General features: G+C 43.4%; 1 protein-coding gene across 6 annotated transcripts in view; it reads right to left on the bottom strand.

Annotated features, from left to right (window-relative positions):
• Positions 1-354: 354 nt before the first annotated feature.
• The window catches only part of rtn1a (reticulon 1a), a 250,513-nt gene continuing 232,480 nt past the window's right edge, over positions 355-18,387 (bottom strand). For all 6 annotated transcript variants that reach the window (XM_086002875.1, XM_086002876.1, XM_086002878.1 and 3 more), the window contains 4 exons: positions 12,244-12,313; positions 10,029-10,075; positions 9,853-9,911; positions 355-984 (listed from right to left, as the gene is read on the bottom strand). In XM_086002875.1, coding sequence (XP_085859001.1) covers positions 942-984; positions 9,853-9,911; positions 10,029-10,075; positions 12,244-12,313 — 219 coding nt within the window. In that variant the 3' untranslated portion in view covers positions 355-941. The remainder of the gene's footprint in view (positions 985-9,852; positions 9,912-10,028; positions 10,076-12,243; positions 12,314-18,387) is intronic.

The raw sequence follows: 18,387 nt of genomic DNA, 5'->3' as shown, positions 1-18,387 counted from the left end.
TTGTCATATAAAGGTCTCAAGAGCTGTATGAGTCATTTCTGCCAGACGAATCCGATGTGGAAAGACATGCAATGTTCTTAGTGATTAAAAGCCTTCAGTTGAATCCTTTAATTCCTTGTCTTTGAGTTATTGATGGCACATCAACAACCTTCCGGATTTACCTTGCTGTATGCAGCCTTCTTCTGATGCGGGCCGATTTTTGACCTTCCCTTCCAGCCAGCTGCCGCTTTCTGCCTCAAACTCCAGCGCGGCAATGCCATCCGTTCCCGCCGGGAATTAAAATCAGCCCTTTAGCAACATTACATCAAACAGAAATTGCAGCAAATTGGCTTACAGGAAAAAAAGCCACGAGTCTCGTGTTTCCATACTTTAATAGTATGACAATAGTTCGAAAAACATGAGCTTTGTATTTCTTTCGCTTACAAAACCAGATGCCACAATTACAGTACATAATCCTTAGAACTTCTGTGCTGGATAAACACCAAAACATCGATCCACTGTTCTATTGTTTTACTCAATAAAGCCAAACTGACTCAGTGACTTTGGAGCAATTAGACTTTTGCAGAAATGCCCTAGCCACAAATAACATTAAAAGTTATAAGCACTGCCATAGCAGCAGAAAACACTAGAAAGATAAATAGAATTAAGACTCTTAACATCATGCATTTGTTTATAAGCAACACAAAAACACAGCTAATACAATTATTGTTACTTGATTTTCCTTACTATACTTAGTGATCGACACAAGTGATTGCAAGTATTCTAATCATTTGGAAACAGCATGGGAGAAGGACTGTCTTAGTGCTGCATGTTTCTAAAACCATGGTGCTGACAAATGGGACAACAATTCTCCAAGACATGTCTGATTAATTCAAAGAATACAGAACTGCTTCTGCTTCAGACGCCCTCTCATGCGCCAACAGTCTCTCTTCATGTTGCTCTTACTCAGTCTTTCGTTTGGCACCTGGGATTTTGGCCTGAATCCTGAATAAAAGACAAAAAAAAACAGGGTGGTGGATTATACAATTTGAAAGCAATCAAATCTATAAAATCATGGGATTTAAAAAAGTGAGTGCTGTGGCACGAGATGGCTTCCTAGAAGGGCTGTCCCACCTCTTGGCTTTAGTGGGCTTGGAAATTAAATCAGAACCCACCTCCCAGTTTATACCAAAATCAAAACTAAAAACGCTGCCCCCGAGATATCTGCACTCCTCTAATTCTGCCCTCTTGAGCATCCCTGATTATAATCGCTCCACCTTTGGTGGCCGTGCCTTCTGTTGCCTAGGCCCTAAGCTCTGGAATTCCCTGCCTAAACCTGTCTGCCTCGCCACCTCTCTTTCCTCATTTAAGATGCTCCTTAAAACCTACCTCTTTGTCCAAGCTTTTGGTCACCTGCCCTAATTTATCCTTATGTGGATCGGTGTCAAATTTTTAGTCTTAAAATACTCCTGTGCAGCGCCTTGGGACGTTTTACTACATTAAAGGCGCTATATAAATACAAGTTGTTGTTGTTGTTGTTGAAACACTCAGGTCAGGCAGCATAATTATAGCCTCCGATTATTTGCAGCCAGAGAGAGGGCTGCGTCAGTACCTTCAGAAGAGTGATCAAAAGAAAGAGAAAACTAGAGGAAAAGTTTTAAACTGCGTATTTATATAAACTGCAACTCTGATAAATTAAGTCTTCTCTCCAACGTACCGCGTATGATGCTGATTGAAGAGGAGTATTTCCATGGATTCTCTTAATGGGCGTTACGTAAAACAATTAATTTAAGCAGAATCAATACATTTGGTGATTTAATTGTCAGGTATAGGATACATATTGCTTAAAAACAAAGGGGTAAATTTTGCAGGGATTCTCCCACTCATCTGCCATAAATTTGGCGGAAGAGCCGTGGGAACACTTAAAAAAAAATCAGTGGAAAACCAATGTGCCAGGGTTTTAGTGACAGCCAAACTTATGATGAAGTAGGAGGAGAAATCCTGTGGAAAATCAATCTCCATATATTAGAGGATAAATGTGTTGTAAATCAAACAAAGCACTTTATTTTCACAGTAATTTGTTAGAGAAACACACAAAATGAAGAACTATTGGCCCAGAAATTCGAGTCGGGGGCTTGCCGCGCGTGTAAGCCCCCGATCTGCACTTACCCGACGCGCCGGCCGTTGAGCTTCAGGGACGCCTGGAATTGCTGTTTTAAAATGTTGACTCCCGGGCAGCGTCTGACGTCACGCCGCCCAGGAGTGCAGCCAGCGCAAAGCCTGTAGCGCGCTGTGCAACTGAGACACGCCCCTTGAGGTCTCAGTTTAACAGGACACACCCCCAATGTTTCTGCCAAGCTGCTAAGCATTTTTACATGCAAAGCAGCAGTTTAAATAGGTTTTTGGAAGTTTTTTGAAGCTTTTGGTAACTTTTATAAACTTTTAAAAACGTTTACATTATTTTGAAGAATCTGAAGTAGTTTTAAACAGAATTAAAGCAATTTAAAGACTTTTAAAAGCCCTAAAAGAATTTTTTAAATTCCATTTATTTATTTAGCAATGTCGTCGTCATACGTGTCTTCACACTGTTCCCTTTGGGGAACTGTATGAAGTGGTGGAAGGATTTATGGCCATGATTAACGCTCATTCCGTGACCGTAACCATCTTTGAACCAGCCATTAGGGCGGTTAGTCCTATGGCGGGAGGGTTTTACGGGCTCCCACAAGCTATACAAGGAGGGGGGGCCACCCACACCCACAGACGCAAATATCCCACTGGATGTCAACCCAGAATTTAGAGCCGGAGCTCCGACTCCACTTGCCGGGACTGTCTGGAGCTGGGTTCGAAACCCTACCCTGATCTGGCCCAGCGGCGGGGATCCTACCGCTATGCCAAAGGCCCAATCCGATTAGCAACGTGAAATGGCTGGAATGAGCACAATTCACGGCATTAAAAGAACTCACAATTGAACTGATGATGACCTCAGCAATCTCCTCAAGGAGGTGGAGGCGCAGCGCCTGCTCATCATTGGTAATGAGAAGTCAAAGGCGCCGCAAAAAGGGCAGATGATAGCTTGGTCTTTCAAGTGGCAGCATAGGGCTCCAGTCACGGGGAGGGAAAAGGCGCAGGAAACGTATGGGTGTCACCTTTTGTGCGGAGTGGGCCTTTTGCGTAGCAGTAAGCATCCCCGCCGCTGGGCCAGAAGGAGTAGGGTTTCGAACCCCACTCCAGACAGTCCCGGCAAGTGGAGTCGGAGCTCCAACTATAAATTCTGGGTGGACATCCAGCGGGATACTTGCGTCCGTGGGTGTGGGTGGCCCCCCCCCCCTCAGATGGGTTGTGGGAGCCCGTAAAACCCTCACACCATAGGACTAACCACCCTAATGGCTGGTTCAAAGATGGTTACGGTCACGGAATGAGCGTTAATCACGGCCATAAATCCTTCCACCACTTCATACAGTTCCCGAAAGGGAACAGTGTGAGGATACGTACGACGATGACCTCTTGCGCAATGCACCTCCTTGGACCCTCAGTCGCAGATGCGAGGGGGCAAATCGTGCAATTGTTAAATTTTTCATTTTATTGTCATGTAAAATGTTGGCCCAGTAATTCCCTTCCAAATGCGCGAGTACGGTCGGGGTACTTACGCGTCTGGCCGGAGGAAATGCCGGTTTTCAGCATGCACAGCGCATGCGGGGAAAACCGGCATTTCCTGTCCTCTGAACGAAGGGGTTCAGAGGCAGAACGCGTGAGCAGTAAAATTCGCCGCTTTCATTCATGCTTTCAGTGAGGTCAAGTCCTTACAACTTACACATGAAAAAAGCATGGGTACAGTTGCTCCAGAGGCTGCGGAGGAAGATATTTCTTATCGTGGAGCTTCTGAAAGTATGTATGTCTGTATATATTCCTTTGCGTGTTATGTATATATTCCTTTACTTATGTGTATGAATGTATTATTTAATTATGACTTTCAGAGAAAGTAACTTATTGGAAAATCATAATTAAAAACATATATTCATACACATAAGTAAAGGAATATAAAACATACATACAGATACGTAAAGGAATATATGCGGACATACATACATAATTACTTATTACTGATGAAAAGTTTCTTTCTTAAAAGTGCTGGAAATGTTACATTACTCATTTTAGAACACTCATTTTCACATTCAATTCACACAGCCACAATTGCTCCTTCTACCTACCGTTCTGAAAACCCGTTTAAAATTTTTTTTTTTTAACTTTAAAACTTACTTAAAATTTCTTAAAATAACTTCCCTCCCTTTCCCAAACAAAAATATTGCCTTTCAGAAGCTCCACGATAAAATATATCTTCCTCCGCAGCCTTGGAACAACTTTACACATGCTTTTTTCCAAGTGTAACTTGTAAGGACTTACCCTCACTGAATCCATGAATGAAATCGACGAAGTTCACTGCGCAAGCGCTGCCTGTGCAGTCGCACGCGCTGTGCCTATGAACCCCTTCGTTCCGAGGACTGGAAATGCCGGCGTTCCCCGCATGCGCTGTGCATGCTGAACGCCGGCATTTCCAACGGCCAGATGCGTGAGTACCCAGACCGTACTCACGCATTTGGTCACGAATTTCTGGCCCATTATTAAAACTGGCACTTTTAGCTAAAATATTACCATTCGTACAGTTATGGAGTGCCACTGAATCAATATATAGAAGATGCTGCAACACTGAATAAAGGTCATCAGCAACACTTCCTTAACCTCCACCTTTTATCTGAAATATGTGATTGTTGCAATGCCACATCCGAGTGTTCACACCAAGAAAGCAAGTGCTGTCTCTGGAACGGCAAAGAACATCTTTGGGAACTGACCAAAAATATAGACGCTGTCAATGAGTAAGGCAAGTAGTTTGTCACAGCATGACATCCTGGCAAACACTGCAATTTTCAGCATTTACCCTGTGTAGCAGGATTTTTCTGAAAGTAGACTTTTTTTTTAAACAAATGGTGCTGCCTCCTGTTGTCCCCATTTAGGCTGCTGATTCCCACTTCCTATTGTCTCCGTAACTGCAGGTGGTTTCTGCCTCCCATTGTCCTTGCTGGGGGTGACAGTTTCTGCTTCCTATTGTGTCTGTGTACACCCTACTTTGATGTGAGCACAAGGTTCTCACTTAGTTGCCACTCAAACCCCCTTGGTTCAAGTCTGTACAGATTTAAACGTTCTCCATTTACAAGGAGGTTCATCTTGGACAGCGGGACTGTCAAACCCACAATTTAATGATAGAGTGTAAAAGGTGAAAGATTCAAATTTATTATTTGATTTCATATGTTATAGTAACAGGTTTCTGATTCTTGCTAGGGAGAAAAGAAAGGGAGTCTACATCCTTTGAAATCGGTACACTACTAACTATAAGTGTAGATTTCCCGAGGCCCCGCCTGTCACAAGGTACCTAAGCCTGCTACAAGGCTGTATTCACAACAGACGTACCTCATCACAGGCAAGAAATCGAAAAATCTACCCTATATAGTCTACTTAATATCTGACTGTGTGTCTTCTCCAACTGTACTGCAGTGAGTCTTGTGAGCGAGTGAATAGCTGAGATTCATTCAGGTTCACCAAGTTAACACTTGAGGATTGGAATTTTATGTTGTCAAACAGCAAAGTTTAAGGTGGCAACTAGAGACAGGGCAGTTTAATATAAATCCAGGCTTTTGTGCTCATGGTGACAGACTTATTTTTTCCGTTCAACATGTAACATTTTGCTAGAACACCTGAGAAAATCTGCTGAAAGCAACTCAGACATGATACACAAAAGAAAATGAGAGTGCACAGTGAGGAATGCACAGCCAACAATCGGGTGACAAGTCACTGCAAAACATAAGAACATAAGAAATAGGAGCAGGAGTAGGCCAATCGGCCCCTCAAGCCTGCTCCGCCATTCAATAAGATCATGGCTGATCTGATCCTAACCGCCAATCCACTATCACAGAACCATCTCCTGAATCTAACAGAATTAGACACACGAAATAGGAGCAGGATCAGGCTACATGGCCCCTGGGCCCGCTCCGCTACCCACAGGGCCATGACCGATCCGAACCTAGACTCATGTTCACATTCCTGCCCGCTCCCCGTAACCCTTAACTTCTAGGAAACTGTCTATTTCTGTTTTAAATTTATGTAATGATGTAGCTTCTGCAGCTTTTTGGGGCAGCATATTCCATGGACCTACCACCCTCTGAGTGAAGTAGTTCCTCCTCATCTCAGTTTTGAAAGAGCAGCCCCTTATTCTAAGACTATGCCCCCTAGTTCTAGTTTCACCCATCATCGGGAACATCTTCCCCGCATCCACCCGATCCAACCCCTTCACAATCTTATATGTTTCAATAAGATCGCCTCTCATTCTTCTGAACTCCAATGAGTAGAGTCCCAATCTACTCAACCTCTCCTCATATGTCCATCCCCTCATCCCCGGGATTAACCGAGTGAAACTTCTTTGTACTGACTCGAGAGAGAGACAAAGCACTGTCTTCTAAAAGAACAGCAACCCCTGAACATAAGAAATAGGAGCAGGAGTAGGCCATTTGGCCCCTCGAGCCTGCTCTGCCATTTAATGAGATCATGGCTGATCTTCTACCTCAACTCCACTTTCCTGCACTATCCCCATATCCCTTGATTCCCTTAATATCCAAAAATCTATCGATCTTTGTCTTGAATATACTCAACGACTGAGCCTCCACAGCCCTCTGGGGTAAAGAATTCCAAAGATTCACCACCCTCTGAATGAAGAAATTTCTCCTCATCTCAGTCCTAAATGGTTGACCCCTTATTCTGAGACTGTGACCCCTGGTTCTAGACTCCCCAGCCAGGGGAAACATCCTCCCTGCATCTACCTTGTCAAGCCCTGTAAGAATTTTGTATGTTTCAATGAGATCACCTCTCATTCTTCTAAACTCTAGAGAATATAGGCCTAGTCTACTCAATCTCTCCTCATAGGACAATCCCCCCCCCCATCCCAGGAATCAGTCTGGTGAACCTTCGTTGCACTCCCTCTATGGCAAGTATATCCTTCCTTGGGTAAGGAGACCAAAACTGTAAAAAATACTCCAGGTGTGGTCTCACCAGGGCCCTCTATACTTGAGATAAGACATCTTTACTCTTATACAGGTAGACTATCCTTTATCCGCACTTCTGAAAACCGAAAACCTCTGAAAACCGAAAGTTTTTTTGTGGAGCGTAAGTCGTGCGCACGACATAACCAGAGTGGCGCCAAACATGACCCGACGCGGCCGATGCTTTTCTGACCTGGTTTGCGGGTCAGCTTAGCGTAGGAGTCAGCCGATATCCGGCTTTCCCACAACTGGCGGCGGCAGTCGAGCCCCAGACCCCCGCTAAGTCAAGGAATTCAGATATGGAGCAGGGGGAGCTGTAAACAGGCTGGGAGCGGCAACACAGAGAAGCAGGAAGGGGAATGAGACACGGAACAGGCGCAAGAGGTAGCCTGAACTTTAAAAATTTATATTAAATGCAAATACTAATTACCAAATTAATTTAATGTTCAGAGTTTCCCAGTCTGAAATAATACCTTCTGAAATCCGAAAATTTCCGAAAACCGAAACACAGCTGGTCCCAAGGTTTTCGGATAAAGGATAGATCATGTAATGATCAATAACATGTCATTCTATAGTGGACACTAGGTGGAGCCGTAGAGCTGTGTAGAGCTGTATATAGCTGTATGTATAAGACTACACTACCCAGCTGTATAGATATAAGACTACATTACCCATGAGGCACTAGGCTACCCAGAAGGCAACAGTCAAGATGGCAGCCTGCACACAGGAGCACACATGCTGCATCGCTACAGATACTGTACCTAGAGAACGTGTACTGAATAAATGACTAGCTAGAAGCTAGCTGTGTTCATAATAAGAATGTCTATTTATTAATGAACATAAGAAACCTGTACTCAAATCCTCTTGTAATAAAGGCCAACATACCATTTGCTTTCCTAATTGCTTGCTGTACCTGCATGTTAACTTTCAGTGATTCGTGTACAAGGACACCCAGGTCCCTCTGAACACCAACATTTCCCAATCTCTCACCATTTAAAAAATACTCTGCTTTTCTATTTTACCTACCAAAGTGGATAACTTCACATTTCTCCCAATATTCCATTTGCCACCCACTTAGCTTATCTATATTCCCTTGAAGCCTCTTTGCATCCGCCTCACAATTTACATTCCCACCCAGCTTTGTATCATCAGCAAACTTGGATATATTACATTTGGTCCCCTCATTAAAATCATTGATGTAGATTGTGAATAGCTGAGGCCCAAGCACTGATCCTTGCGGTACCCCACTAGTTACAGCCTGCCAACCCGAAAATGACCCGTTTATTCATACCCTCTGTTTTCTGTCTGTTAACCAATCCTCAATCCATGCTAGTAAATTACCCCCAATCCCATGAGCCCTAATTGTTTAATAATCTCTTGTGTGGCGCCTTATTGAATGCCTTCTGAAAATCCAAATACACCACATCCACTGGTTCCCCCTTATCTATTCTGCTAATTACAACCTCAAAACACTAACAGGTTTACATCCTCCAAACACTACCAGGTTTGTCAAACACGATCACACGCACACGCGCACACTTACTGAGAGTATTTGTTTCATTGAACATCCCTCCAAAGAATGGGATCACTGAGAATTGCATAACTACTTTGAATTTAATCTGAAGTGCATTGTTACAATTCCAGGGACGTTTAGTTTTTCCCAATCACATATACCTGATCATAAATATCGCTCACAGAGGGTGTTGTGGGATTTCAGGAACCTACCAGTCTGTTGACAATGCTGCAATAGATGCAGATGAAACAACTAACCATAAAGACAGACATATTGTGAACATTCTTGCTTTACCCCACATGTCAACTGAAGTGCTACAGCAGAAGAACACATTTGAAGAAGCACATGTTGGAGGAAAATGGTGTGGTCAACTGTCAAAGGCTGCAAAGAAGTTGAGAAAGATGAGGAGGGATAGTGCAGCACGTTCAGAGTCACAGAGGATGTCATTTGTGATTTTGATATGGGCCCTTTTAGTACTGTGGCAGGGGCGGAAACCTAATTGGAGAGGTTCAAACATGGAGTTGCGGGAAAAATGGGCACGAATTTGGATGACAACACGTTCAAGGACTTTGGAGAAGAAAGGGAGGTTGGAGAAGGGGAGGTAGATTGCAGGGACTGAGGGGGTCAAGGATGGTTTTTAAGAGTCGGGGTATGATGATGGCTGTTTTTAAAAGGGATAGGACAATACCTGTGGAGAGGGAACCGTTTACAACATCAGCTAGCATGGGCACTGAGAACATGAAGAGTGCCTTAGAAACTTTCACTTCTACTCCAGTTGTGTTTAGCCTTCATTCACCTTTCTGATAAACACATTCCTAAAAATAATGCTAATTTGGATATCATGTTTCCCCTGCTTGCATAAATGGATTATCTGCTCTACATACTTTTTTTACACTGTATATATAACGCCAATTTCTCTTGAGGAACAGCACCTCATCTTTCGATTGGGCACTTTACAGCCTGCCGGACTCAACATGGAGTTCAACAATTTCAGATACTAATCCCTGCCCCCATTTTTCATGCAGTATGATTTTGCCATTCCCATTTGTAACATTTTCACAGCATGTTCTTTCAATTCCTTCCCCCCGTCCTAAACCCCGCCCCCCCCACCCCCATCTCTGCACCTGCTTAAAATCTGTTACATCTCCAGCTTTTTCCAGTTCTGATGAAGGGTCCCAGACCTGAAACGTTAACCCTGTTTCTCTCTCCACGGATGCTGCCTGGCCTGCGGAGTATTTCCAGCATTTTCTGTTGTTACGCCAATTTCAAACTTACTTTGCCACCACAGAATTAACATGAGTCCTCACCAGTCCCAAATACTGGTCAATTTGCGCCTGCAAAGGTAATCACAAAACACACGTTATTAAAATAAATATACTCACTATTATACAATACTATTATTTGCATCCCTATAGTTTTTTCATGTACCTGAAAATAAATAAAAGATTTACCTGGTACTTCTCATATACAACAGGCAAGGTAAACATAGAAACCACAGCTGGAAAGAAAAATCAACATATTAGTTGTTGCACTGACAGCGGCTAACCCAATTTTACACAATTACTTCTATAGAAAATATACAGCATTAGCTATTTGCACAATGGATAAATGCAGGACATAATGTAAGTACTAAGGCAGACAGACCAGGGAGGGTGCTGTTTTGATCCTTAGTCTGTATTAAATTAGTCAATCTTAGCTGGGACAGCAGGGAGAATACTACAACTGATCTCAATTGGGGGAAGAGGGGAAGGCTGCTGGAAGTCATGTGTGGATACCAAAATAAGGATAGTATCAGGTTTAGTGTGACGTCCCTGCTTGCTGCAACAGACATCCAGGATCACATATGAAATACAGCCACCTCAAGGTACTACAAAGTTGTTGACCATGGAAGTGTAGCCCATAGAATATACTGGAGGATCAGATTGGGAGACCACGAGATGGGGGCTCACAATCTCATTCCTGCCCAAAAGTCTATTCCCCGACAGGGTGGACATGGCGAGGTAGTGACTGGATGAAGGGGGCGGTGCTGGAGAGGGCAGAGATGACGCTGCTGCCTTTCAACGGGATACTACATCCGTCCCATTCAGTCACCTGCTCAAATGATGGTAGATGTGAATAAAACCAGGAAACCACTTCAGCAGTGGACATGGAGCAATCTCAGGATCCCACACAAAGAAGAGGTCCACCTAGTCCCAAAACTGGTCCTGCTGACACCCAGTAGCCAGCTACCTCACTTACTTCTGCCCTGGGGATGCACCAGGTTAGCTTCTAGAGCACACAAAGCATACATGGTTACCTAGGGGAAACACTGGTTCTTGCTGCCTACAAAAGGTGGTTTTTAGCAGGAGAAAGAAACATGAGGCACATACACAAATCACTTACAGTGCATTAAATTTCGCACACTTTATTTCAACTGTGTCGAGAGCTTTCTTGGCGTGGTGTAGGATAAGGTAATAGCTGAGGTAAGGAACAGAATCCACAGTGGCTGAATTAGTGTAGAGGCCAATGTTGGTAAGGGGCATTTGGCCATGGCATTCTACAAATGTGCTGTTTGTGTGGATGGGACACTTTTTTTCCACAGGTCTTATCAATGAGAGCCTGCAGTATGGCTCTTGCTGTCTGTAAAGGTGGTTCAACGCCTCTCTTTTATTGCTTTGCTCTTGGCTACAGATGGGTGTCCGCCTCCTCCAGCTGTTCCATGCTTATGTCTATTTGGATGGCAAAGTTGTGGAGCATGCAGCAGACTACAGTGATCTTGGAGACCTTTGCAGTGCTGTGTGCTGTCAAGGCTTCTAAAGTGCTGCTTCAAGATACCTATGGTGTGTTCAATAATTATCTTGATAGCTGCATGGGCCATCTATCTATGTTCTGCTGCTACTCATGGCTGTCCGAAAGGTCAGGAACCAGGGCTGGAGCGGCTAGTCTAGATCTCCTAGAAGCCATGTTTGCAGTCTACTTTCTCAATCAAATAATGCTAGCACAGTGCATTACCTTAGAATGAAAGCGCCAAGGCTGCTACAAGGGTAGCAGGAATTCATATGCCTGATCCTATCTGATAAGTCAGATGACTTGTGTGTAAGGCCATAGGTTGGTGTGCAGCGGCCTGTAGAGCTATATGAATGTCATTAATAACATCCTGAGGTTTGGGGAATCCCACTGTGGGGAATTTTGCAAATCTGTCTCATTCTGCTGCAGGTTGCCGAACACACATGCCCGGAGAAACCTAGGAAATCACATGTGTGCCAATATGCATATCATTAGAATTGATTTACATATTTAAAATTAAGCACTCGCCCATTTTTGACAAGAGCCCCTTAGACCCACTTAAGGCTTGACCAGAAGTTCAAACACAACAGAATGGGCAGAGATGACGAGATTGATCTCTGCCCTATTTTCCAACTTCCATTACCTATTCTGCTCCTGGAAAATTTATCCCTCATTTAAAAAGGTGTCAGTATCCAGGAGACAACAGCATAACTTTTCTGAGCAGTTATTTTAACAGTGGTGTTAGAATATCAGATTGGAACATCTAGGCCTATGAGCTTTTGGATAAAGTAACTGAAGGTTGACACTTGCGTGCATTGCTACTTTGCTCACAAACCTGGAAAATGCACAGCAGCAAAACGAATCAATTAATTTTTGTGTTATATATTATAAAATAATTACCCATAATCATCAAGGTCAAGCCATTGAAGATAGCTCCAACATAGGTCAGCAGCCACATCAGCACTGCAAACTTAAAAAAAAAAGAACAGTTAAACATGAACTTCACACTGAATAAGGTAACAGAAGATTGTATCACAAATAGAAGTGTGCTGATCTTCAAGTTATCATGATTAGTGATCCTCTGCCGAGTTACCTTTGCTGCATTTAAAACAGCTAAACGATCTAAATCACATCCAAACACCATTAAAAATTTGCAGTAATGAGGAACAAAATCTGTATGTATTTAACAGTGAGCAATTTCCATCAATTGATAGTTATTGAAAATTACATAATGAAATAATTTTTCTTTCCCTGCAGTGCCTTCTTTATCAAAGGGGCACCATCTTCATGAAGAGGTTTGCCAATATTTTTGACATATATTTGAAAAAAAAATGAAAGATGCCCTATTGTCACTTATGCACAAGGCCATTGCGATGAAAATGATGCACAACTCTGCTTCCTCTGTAAACTGAAAAATTGTCAAAGACTTGTCCTCAAAGACTGCTAAAACTTCCCAGCACTCTCGGATCATCTGGGAGATGATGAATAACCCCAACTTCTTTTCTCCACTACAAACCACCTCCTTAAAACCATCTTCTCTGTGCCCTCCACCCTCACCTAACACCAACAATAACTTGTATTTATATAGCGCCTTTATCGTAGTAAAACGACCCAAGGCGCTTCACCGGAGTATTAAAAGACAAAAAATTGACACCAAGCCACATAAGAAATTAGGGCAGATGACCAAAAGCTTGGTCAAAGAGGTAGGTTTTAAGGAGCATCTTAGAGGAGGAAAGCGAAGTAGAGAGGTGGACAGGTTTAGGCAGGGAATTCCAGACCTTAGGGCTTAGGCAACAGAAGGCACGACCACCAATGGTTGAGGGATTACAATCAGGGAAGCTCAAGAGGGTAGAATTAGAGGAGCACATATATCTCTGGGGGGTGGGGCGTTGTGGGGTTGACGGTGATTACAGAGATAGGAAGGGGCGAGGCCATGGAGGGATTTGAAAACGAGAAGGATGAGAATTTTGAAATCGAGGCACTGCTTAACCGGGAGCCAATGTAGGTCAGCGAGCACAGGGGTGATGGGCAAATGGGACTTGGTGAGAGTTAGGACACATGCAGCTGAATTTCGGATGACCTCAAGTTTACGTGGGGTAGAATATGGGAGGCCAGCCAGGAGTGCGTTGAAATAGTCAAGTCTAGAGGTAACAAAGGCATAGATGAGGGTTTCTGCAGCAGATGAGCTGAGGCAGGTGCGGAGATGGGCAATGTTACGGAGGTGGAAATAGGCGGTTTTAGTTATGTCATGGATATGTAGTCAGAAGCTCATTTCAGGGTCAAATATGACACCAAGGTTACAAACAGTCTGGTTCAGCCTCAGACAGATGCTAGGGGGAGGGATGGAGTCAGTGGCTAGGGAATGGAGTTTGTGGCGGGGCTTGAAGACAATGGCTTCAGTCCTCCCAATGTTTAAGGCACTCATGAAATTTTTGATAACATGATAGAAATACCAGCAGTTCTGCTGTCTCGACGGGTTACACCCGTTCCCCTTATCCACCAATCCAAATTTCTCCCCACGCCCCTCCTGCCCTAACCTTGAACTCTTTCCTTTCTCTACTTTCTCTCATCTTGCCCCATGTTGTCGCTCATCCATGAGCCTCACCTCCTGCTCCTTTGACCCCATTCCTACTAAAATGTAGATCACCTAACTTCCTTTCCTGCCCCCATGCTAGCTGACATTGCAAATAGTTCCCTCTCCTCTTGCACTGTTCCCCTCTCTTAAAACTATAATCCCCACCCCCTCCTCAAAAAAAACCCTCGATCCCTCTGTCCTTGCAAACTGTTGTCCGATCTTCAACCTCCCTTTCCTTTCCAAAGTCCTTGAAATAAATCTGTACCCAAATTTCTCGTAACTCCCTGTTTAAATCTCACCAATCAGGTAGCAGAGCTACATTGGTTTCCGTCCTTCTCACAGCACTGAAACAACCCTAACCAAAGTCACAAACAACCCTGACTGTAAACATGGTGCATTATCCCTCTTCGTCCTCCTCGACCGTTCTGCAGCCTTTGAGATGGTCAACCATTCCATCTTCCTCCAATGCCTCTCCTCCATTGTCCAGTATGGTAAAACTTCCCTCACAGGTTCCACCTTTACGAACCCTTAGCCAGAGCATCTCCAACAATGGCATCTCTTCCAGCTCTCACACCATTACCTCAGCTCTACTGCTCCACCACCTCCTTCACTGCCTCTGTGGGTTTTTTTAAAAATTCGTTTATGGGATGTGGGCATCGCTGGCAAGACCAGTATTTATTGCCCATCCTTAATTGCCCTCGAGAAGGTAGTGGTGAACCACCTTCTTGAACCGCTGCAGTCCGTGTGGTGAAGGTACTCCCACAGTGCTGTTAGGTAGGGAGTTCCAGGATTTTCACCAAGGGACGATGAAGGATCGGCGATATATTTCCAAGTCAAGATGGTGTGTGACTTGGAGGGGAACTTGGAAGTGGTGGAGGTGGTTATCAGACTGCTTATCTGACATCCGGTCTATCAGGGGCTGCAATTTCCTCCATCTATACAGTCAATCATCTTTAGCCTCTGCCACAAACATTGTAGTCTTGTCATCAACTCTATCCCCCTCCTCAGCCATTGTCTCAGGTAGAACCAGACTTTTCCTATCCTCGGCATCCTATTTAACCCCAAGATGAGCTTCTGCACTCTTACAAAGAATGCCTAATTTCACCTCCATAACTTTGACTGCCTCCATCCCTATCACAGCTCAACTGTCACTGAAACCCTCATCCATGCTTTTGTCACCTTTAGACTCGACTATTCCAATGCTCTCCTTGCCGGCCACCCATCCTCCACCCTTCGTAAACTTCAGCTCATCCAAAACTCTACTGCCCATATTCTATCCTGCACTATCCTGCTCACCCGTATCACCCCTTGTCCTCGCTGGTGCCTGGCTCTCCAAAGCCACAAATTTTAAATTCTCATCCCGGTTTTGAAACCCCCTTTGTGGCCCCACCTCTTCCAATCACTGCAACCTCCACCAGCCTACAAATTCCCCACCCAAGTTATCATGTCTCAAGCCTCTTCTGCGTCCCCTCTTTTTTTGCCCCACTATTGGCAGCTGTGCTTTCAGCCACCCTGGAATTGTATGCCTAAACCCCTCTGCTTCTCTCTCTCCTCCTTTAAGATCGTCCTTGAAACCTACTCTTGGACCTGGCTTTTGGCCATCCCTCCTAATATGCTCTGGTGTGCTTTTATAAAAAAGCAAAAAAGAGAAAAAGATGGAATATTTGGACATTATTTCTTATTTCCTTGTTTTCCTGTGTCGGCTTAAATTAGTTTTAAAATATCACAATGCAAGTGATGCTTTCATTTAAAAGGTAAGATGTTTACAGAAACTCTAATGGAAATAAAGTAAAAAGAAATTCTTAACTGTAAATAATTTGATTGCAAAGTCATTAAGGGTAAATGGATTATAGTAATTATTTCTCGTGGTACAATCAAAGAGGCTTCTGTTCTGATCCATAGAGGCTCAATTGAATTAAAGATGCTTTGAACCATCTGTCATGGGATGTGCGAAATGACCCAAACACAGACAGTGCATATCAAACACTGCAGTCTGTCATTGTCATGTGTTTGTGTATAAAGGGTATGAAAAACAGTCGACATTGTTCAAGTAGATTATCTCTGTCTTACAGACTGGCCTTCAATGCAGGGCCTGTTTTTTTTTTTTTTTTTTTTAAAAAGAAGAGTTTTACAAGTATAAATAACCAGCATGTTTTATTATTGACGGTTCAGCTTTGTCTGGTGAATATTTTGCAATTTCACTGGTTCAAAACGTGTGTAAAATTAAGCTCAGAATTTTAGGCGCAGCAGGAAACGGTCACTTTTCTGGTGCGTTATTGCTATATTGAGTGTGATTTTTTAATTTATCCTCACTGATGCATTTTTATAGCATCAGTATAAGTTATATTAAAAGTTGAAATGCTGCCACAGTTGCATGTTCTTAAACGTACTCTGGCTAATGATAATTAGATAGCTTGAAACTTTAATTTTCATACTAAAAAAGGAGTAAATGGTGCGAGTTCACAATTTCCTCAGGCCCCGGTTGTGTACGCTGATTTCTGTTTGTTTACGCCCATTTTTACTGAATTTTCGCCGTAACTTCCCAAATACGCCCCCACAGGAAATTTCACCACCTCATCTGACTGGTTTGTCAGTTTAACTCACTGTGAACGGACTTCAGATTTCTGTATTGGATAGTTTCAAATATACTACTAACTATTCGTGAATAAGTCGACTTAGACGGTTATGAAAAGTGTCTGACATAACTGGTATTATCTGTCCATGAAGTGACATAAAAGACATAATGGGATTCACAGGTACCATCCTGTAACAATAAGGGCTTCATTGTTCGACCAGGGCACACGATGCCAGATAACTTTATGGGTAAGATCAAGTTTTGGTTCATCTATGGAAGTGGATCGTTAGTGGTGGGCATGAATAATAAGAGTATAGGGCTGGATTTTCATTGGGCGGTGGAGTCGGGATTGGAGGCGTGTTGGGGGTTTAAAATCCCGAAATCGGGGGTCCCAACCCCATCCCGCCCCCATGCCAGTTTCAAAGGAGGCGGGTACCCGCCCCGCACTGGGACCCACCTCTCCGAGGCGGGAAGGGGATTAGTGCCAATTAACTGCCTGTTAACAGGTAGTTAACAGGCAGTTTTTAGCCTAATCCCTATTTTCATTGTTGAAATGTGGGATTCCCGACGGCGCCAAACCACGCCAAGTTAGCGAAGCGGGCCGTCAGGATGAAGGGCTTGGAGGGGTCGAGATGTCCGGTGTTCAGGTGAGTGATGGGTGCATGAGTGCAGAGGTAAGTGTCTTTGGTCTGTGTAAAGTGTTTAAAGTAGGTCTACTAACCTTTACTTACCTTTACAGCCTTCCTTCCTTCAGGTCTCGGGAATCCCTCATCTCACCGGCACAGAAAGCAGAATGGCCGCCAGCTGTCAAAATCTGCAGCCTCTGCTTTCTGTTCCGGAGAGATCTCTAAATCAAATTCAAATTCAAATTCAAATCGCTTTATTGGCATGATAAGGTACATCTTATGTTGCCAAAGCATCAAAATACATTTATGGTTGAACACATAAACGCAGTTCTATTCATACAGTGTATAAACAGGTATATCCCTGAGTGTATAAATATACATTCGCATTGTTTATATATACTCTTTTCATCCTGAGAGGACGAAATTAACTTAGAGTACAGATTGTCAGTGTTTGACAGCTTCAAACAGCTGTCAAACACTGATATTTCATCTGTCAAAAGGTCTTGACAGATGAAATTTCAATCTGTGAAGTCACCTGTTGCCGGGTGGCCCTTAATTGGCCTGCTGAGCCCACTGGGTGGGCTTAACAAGGTCAATCAAGTCTAAATCGTGTGGGTTGGCTAGAACTCGATGGAAGGCAGGACTACAACCCCAAAAGTTGTAGTCCCGCCTCCTCAATGAAAATCCAGTCCTATGTGTTGGAGACCAAAAAAAAAGTGTACTGTGATGGCTACTCCTGGTTAAGAAAAGGCAACAGAAATAGAGAGCACGAAAAATGGCAACATTTCAATTAAGTACTTTGGAAAATAACCTGAGAGTCAGCTAAATTTATTCAAACATTTGAATAGTACAAAAAAGCTACCAGTTATGTGAAAAGGGTAAGGAAATTAAGGTCTGTTCATTGATGGAGGAAAGCAGCAAAATATATTCTCTGTTCCTTTAAACTGACAGAAGGAGAGAAACAGGACTACAAAACAATTGTGAATAGTTTGGAGAGGCATTTTGTGGTAAGCAGAGATGCAATATGCAAGATAACAAAATTTAATTGAAGATAACAAGAAGTGGTATTTGTATACAGTTTCATCATAATCCTATGCACTTTAACGGAGCACTGCAAATATGGTGCACTGCATGATAAAATGATTTGTGACCAGATTATGCAAGATCTACAGCCTTAGGCTCAGTCCTGACCTTACACTTGAGAAGGCAGTACAACAGGCAAGACAGAGCAAAGCGGTTCAAAAGTAACAGGTGGTACATAGGAACCA

This window comes from Somniosus microcephalus, chromosome 12, assembly GCF_052327205.1.
Source record: "Somniosus microcephalus isolate GS21.2 chromosome 12, FLI_Smic_1.0, whole genome shotgun sequence".
Lineage (NCBI taxonomy): Eukaryota > Metazoa > Chordata > Chondrichthyes > Squaliformes > Somniosidae > Somniosus > Somniosus microcephalus.
Note: the sequence above shows the minus strand (reverse complement) of the source record. Positions and strands in the feature narration are given on the sequence as shown.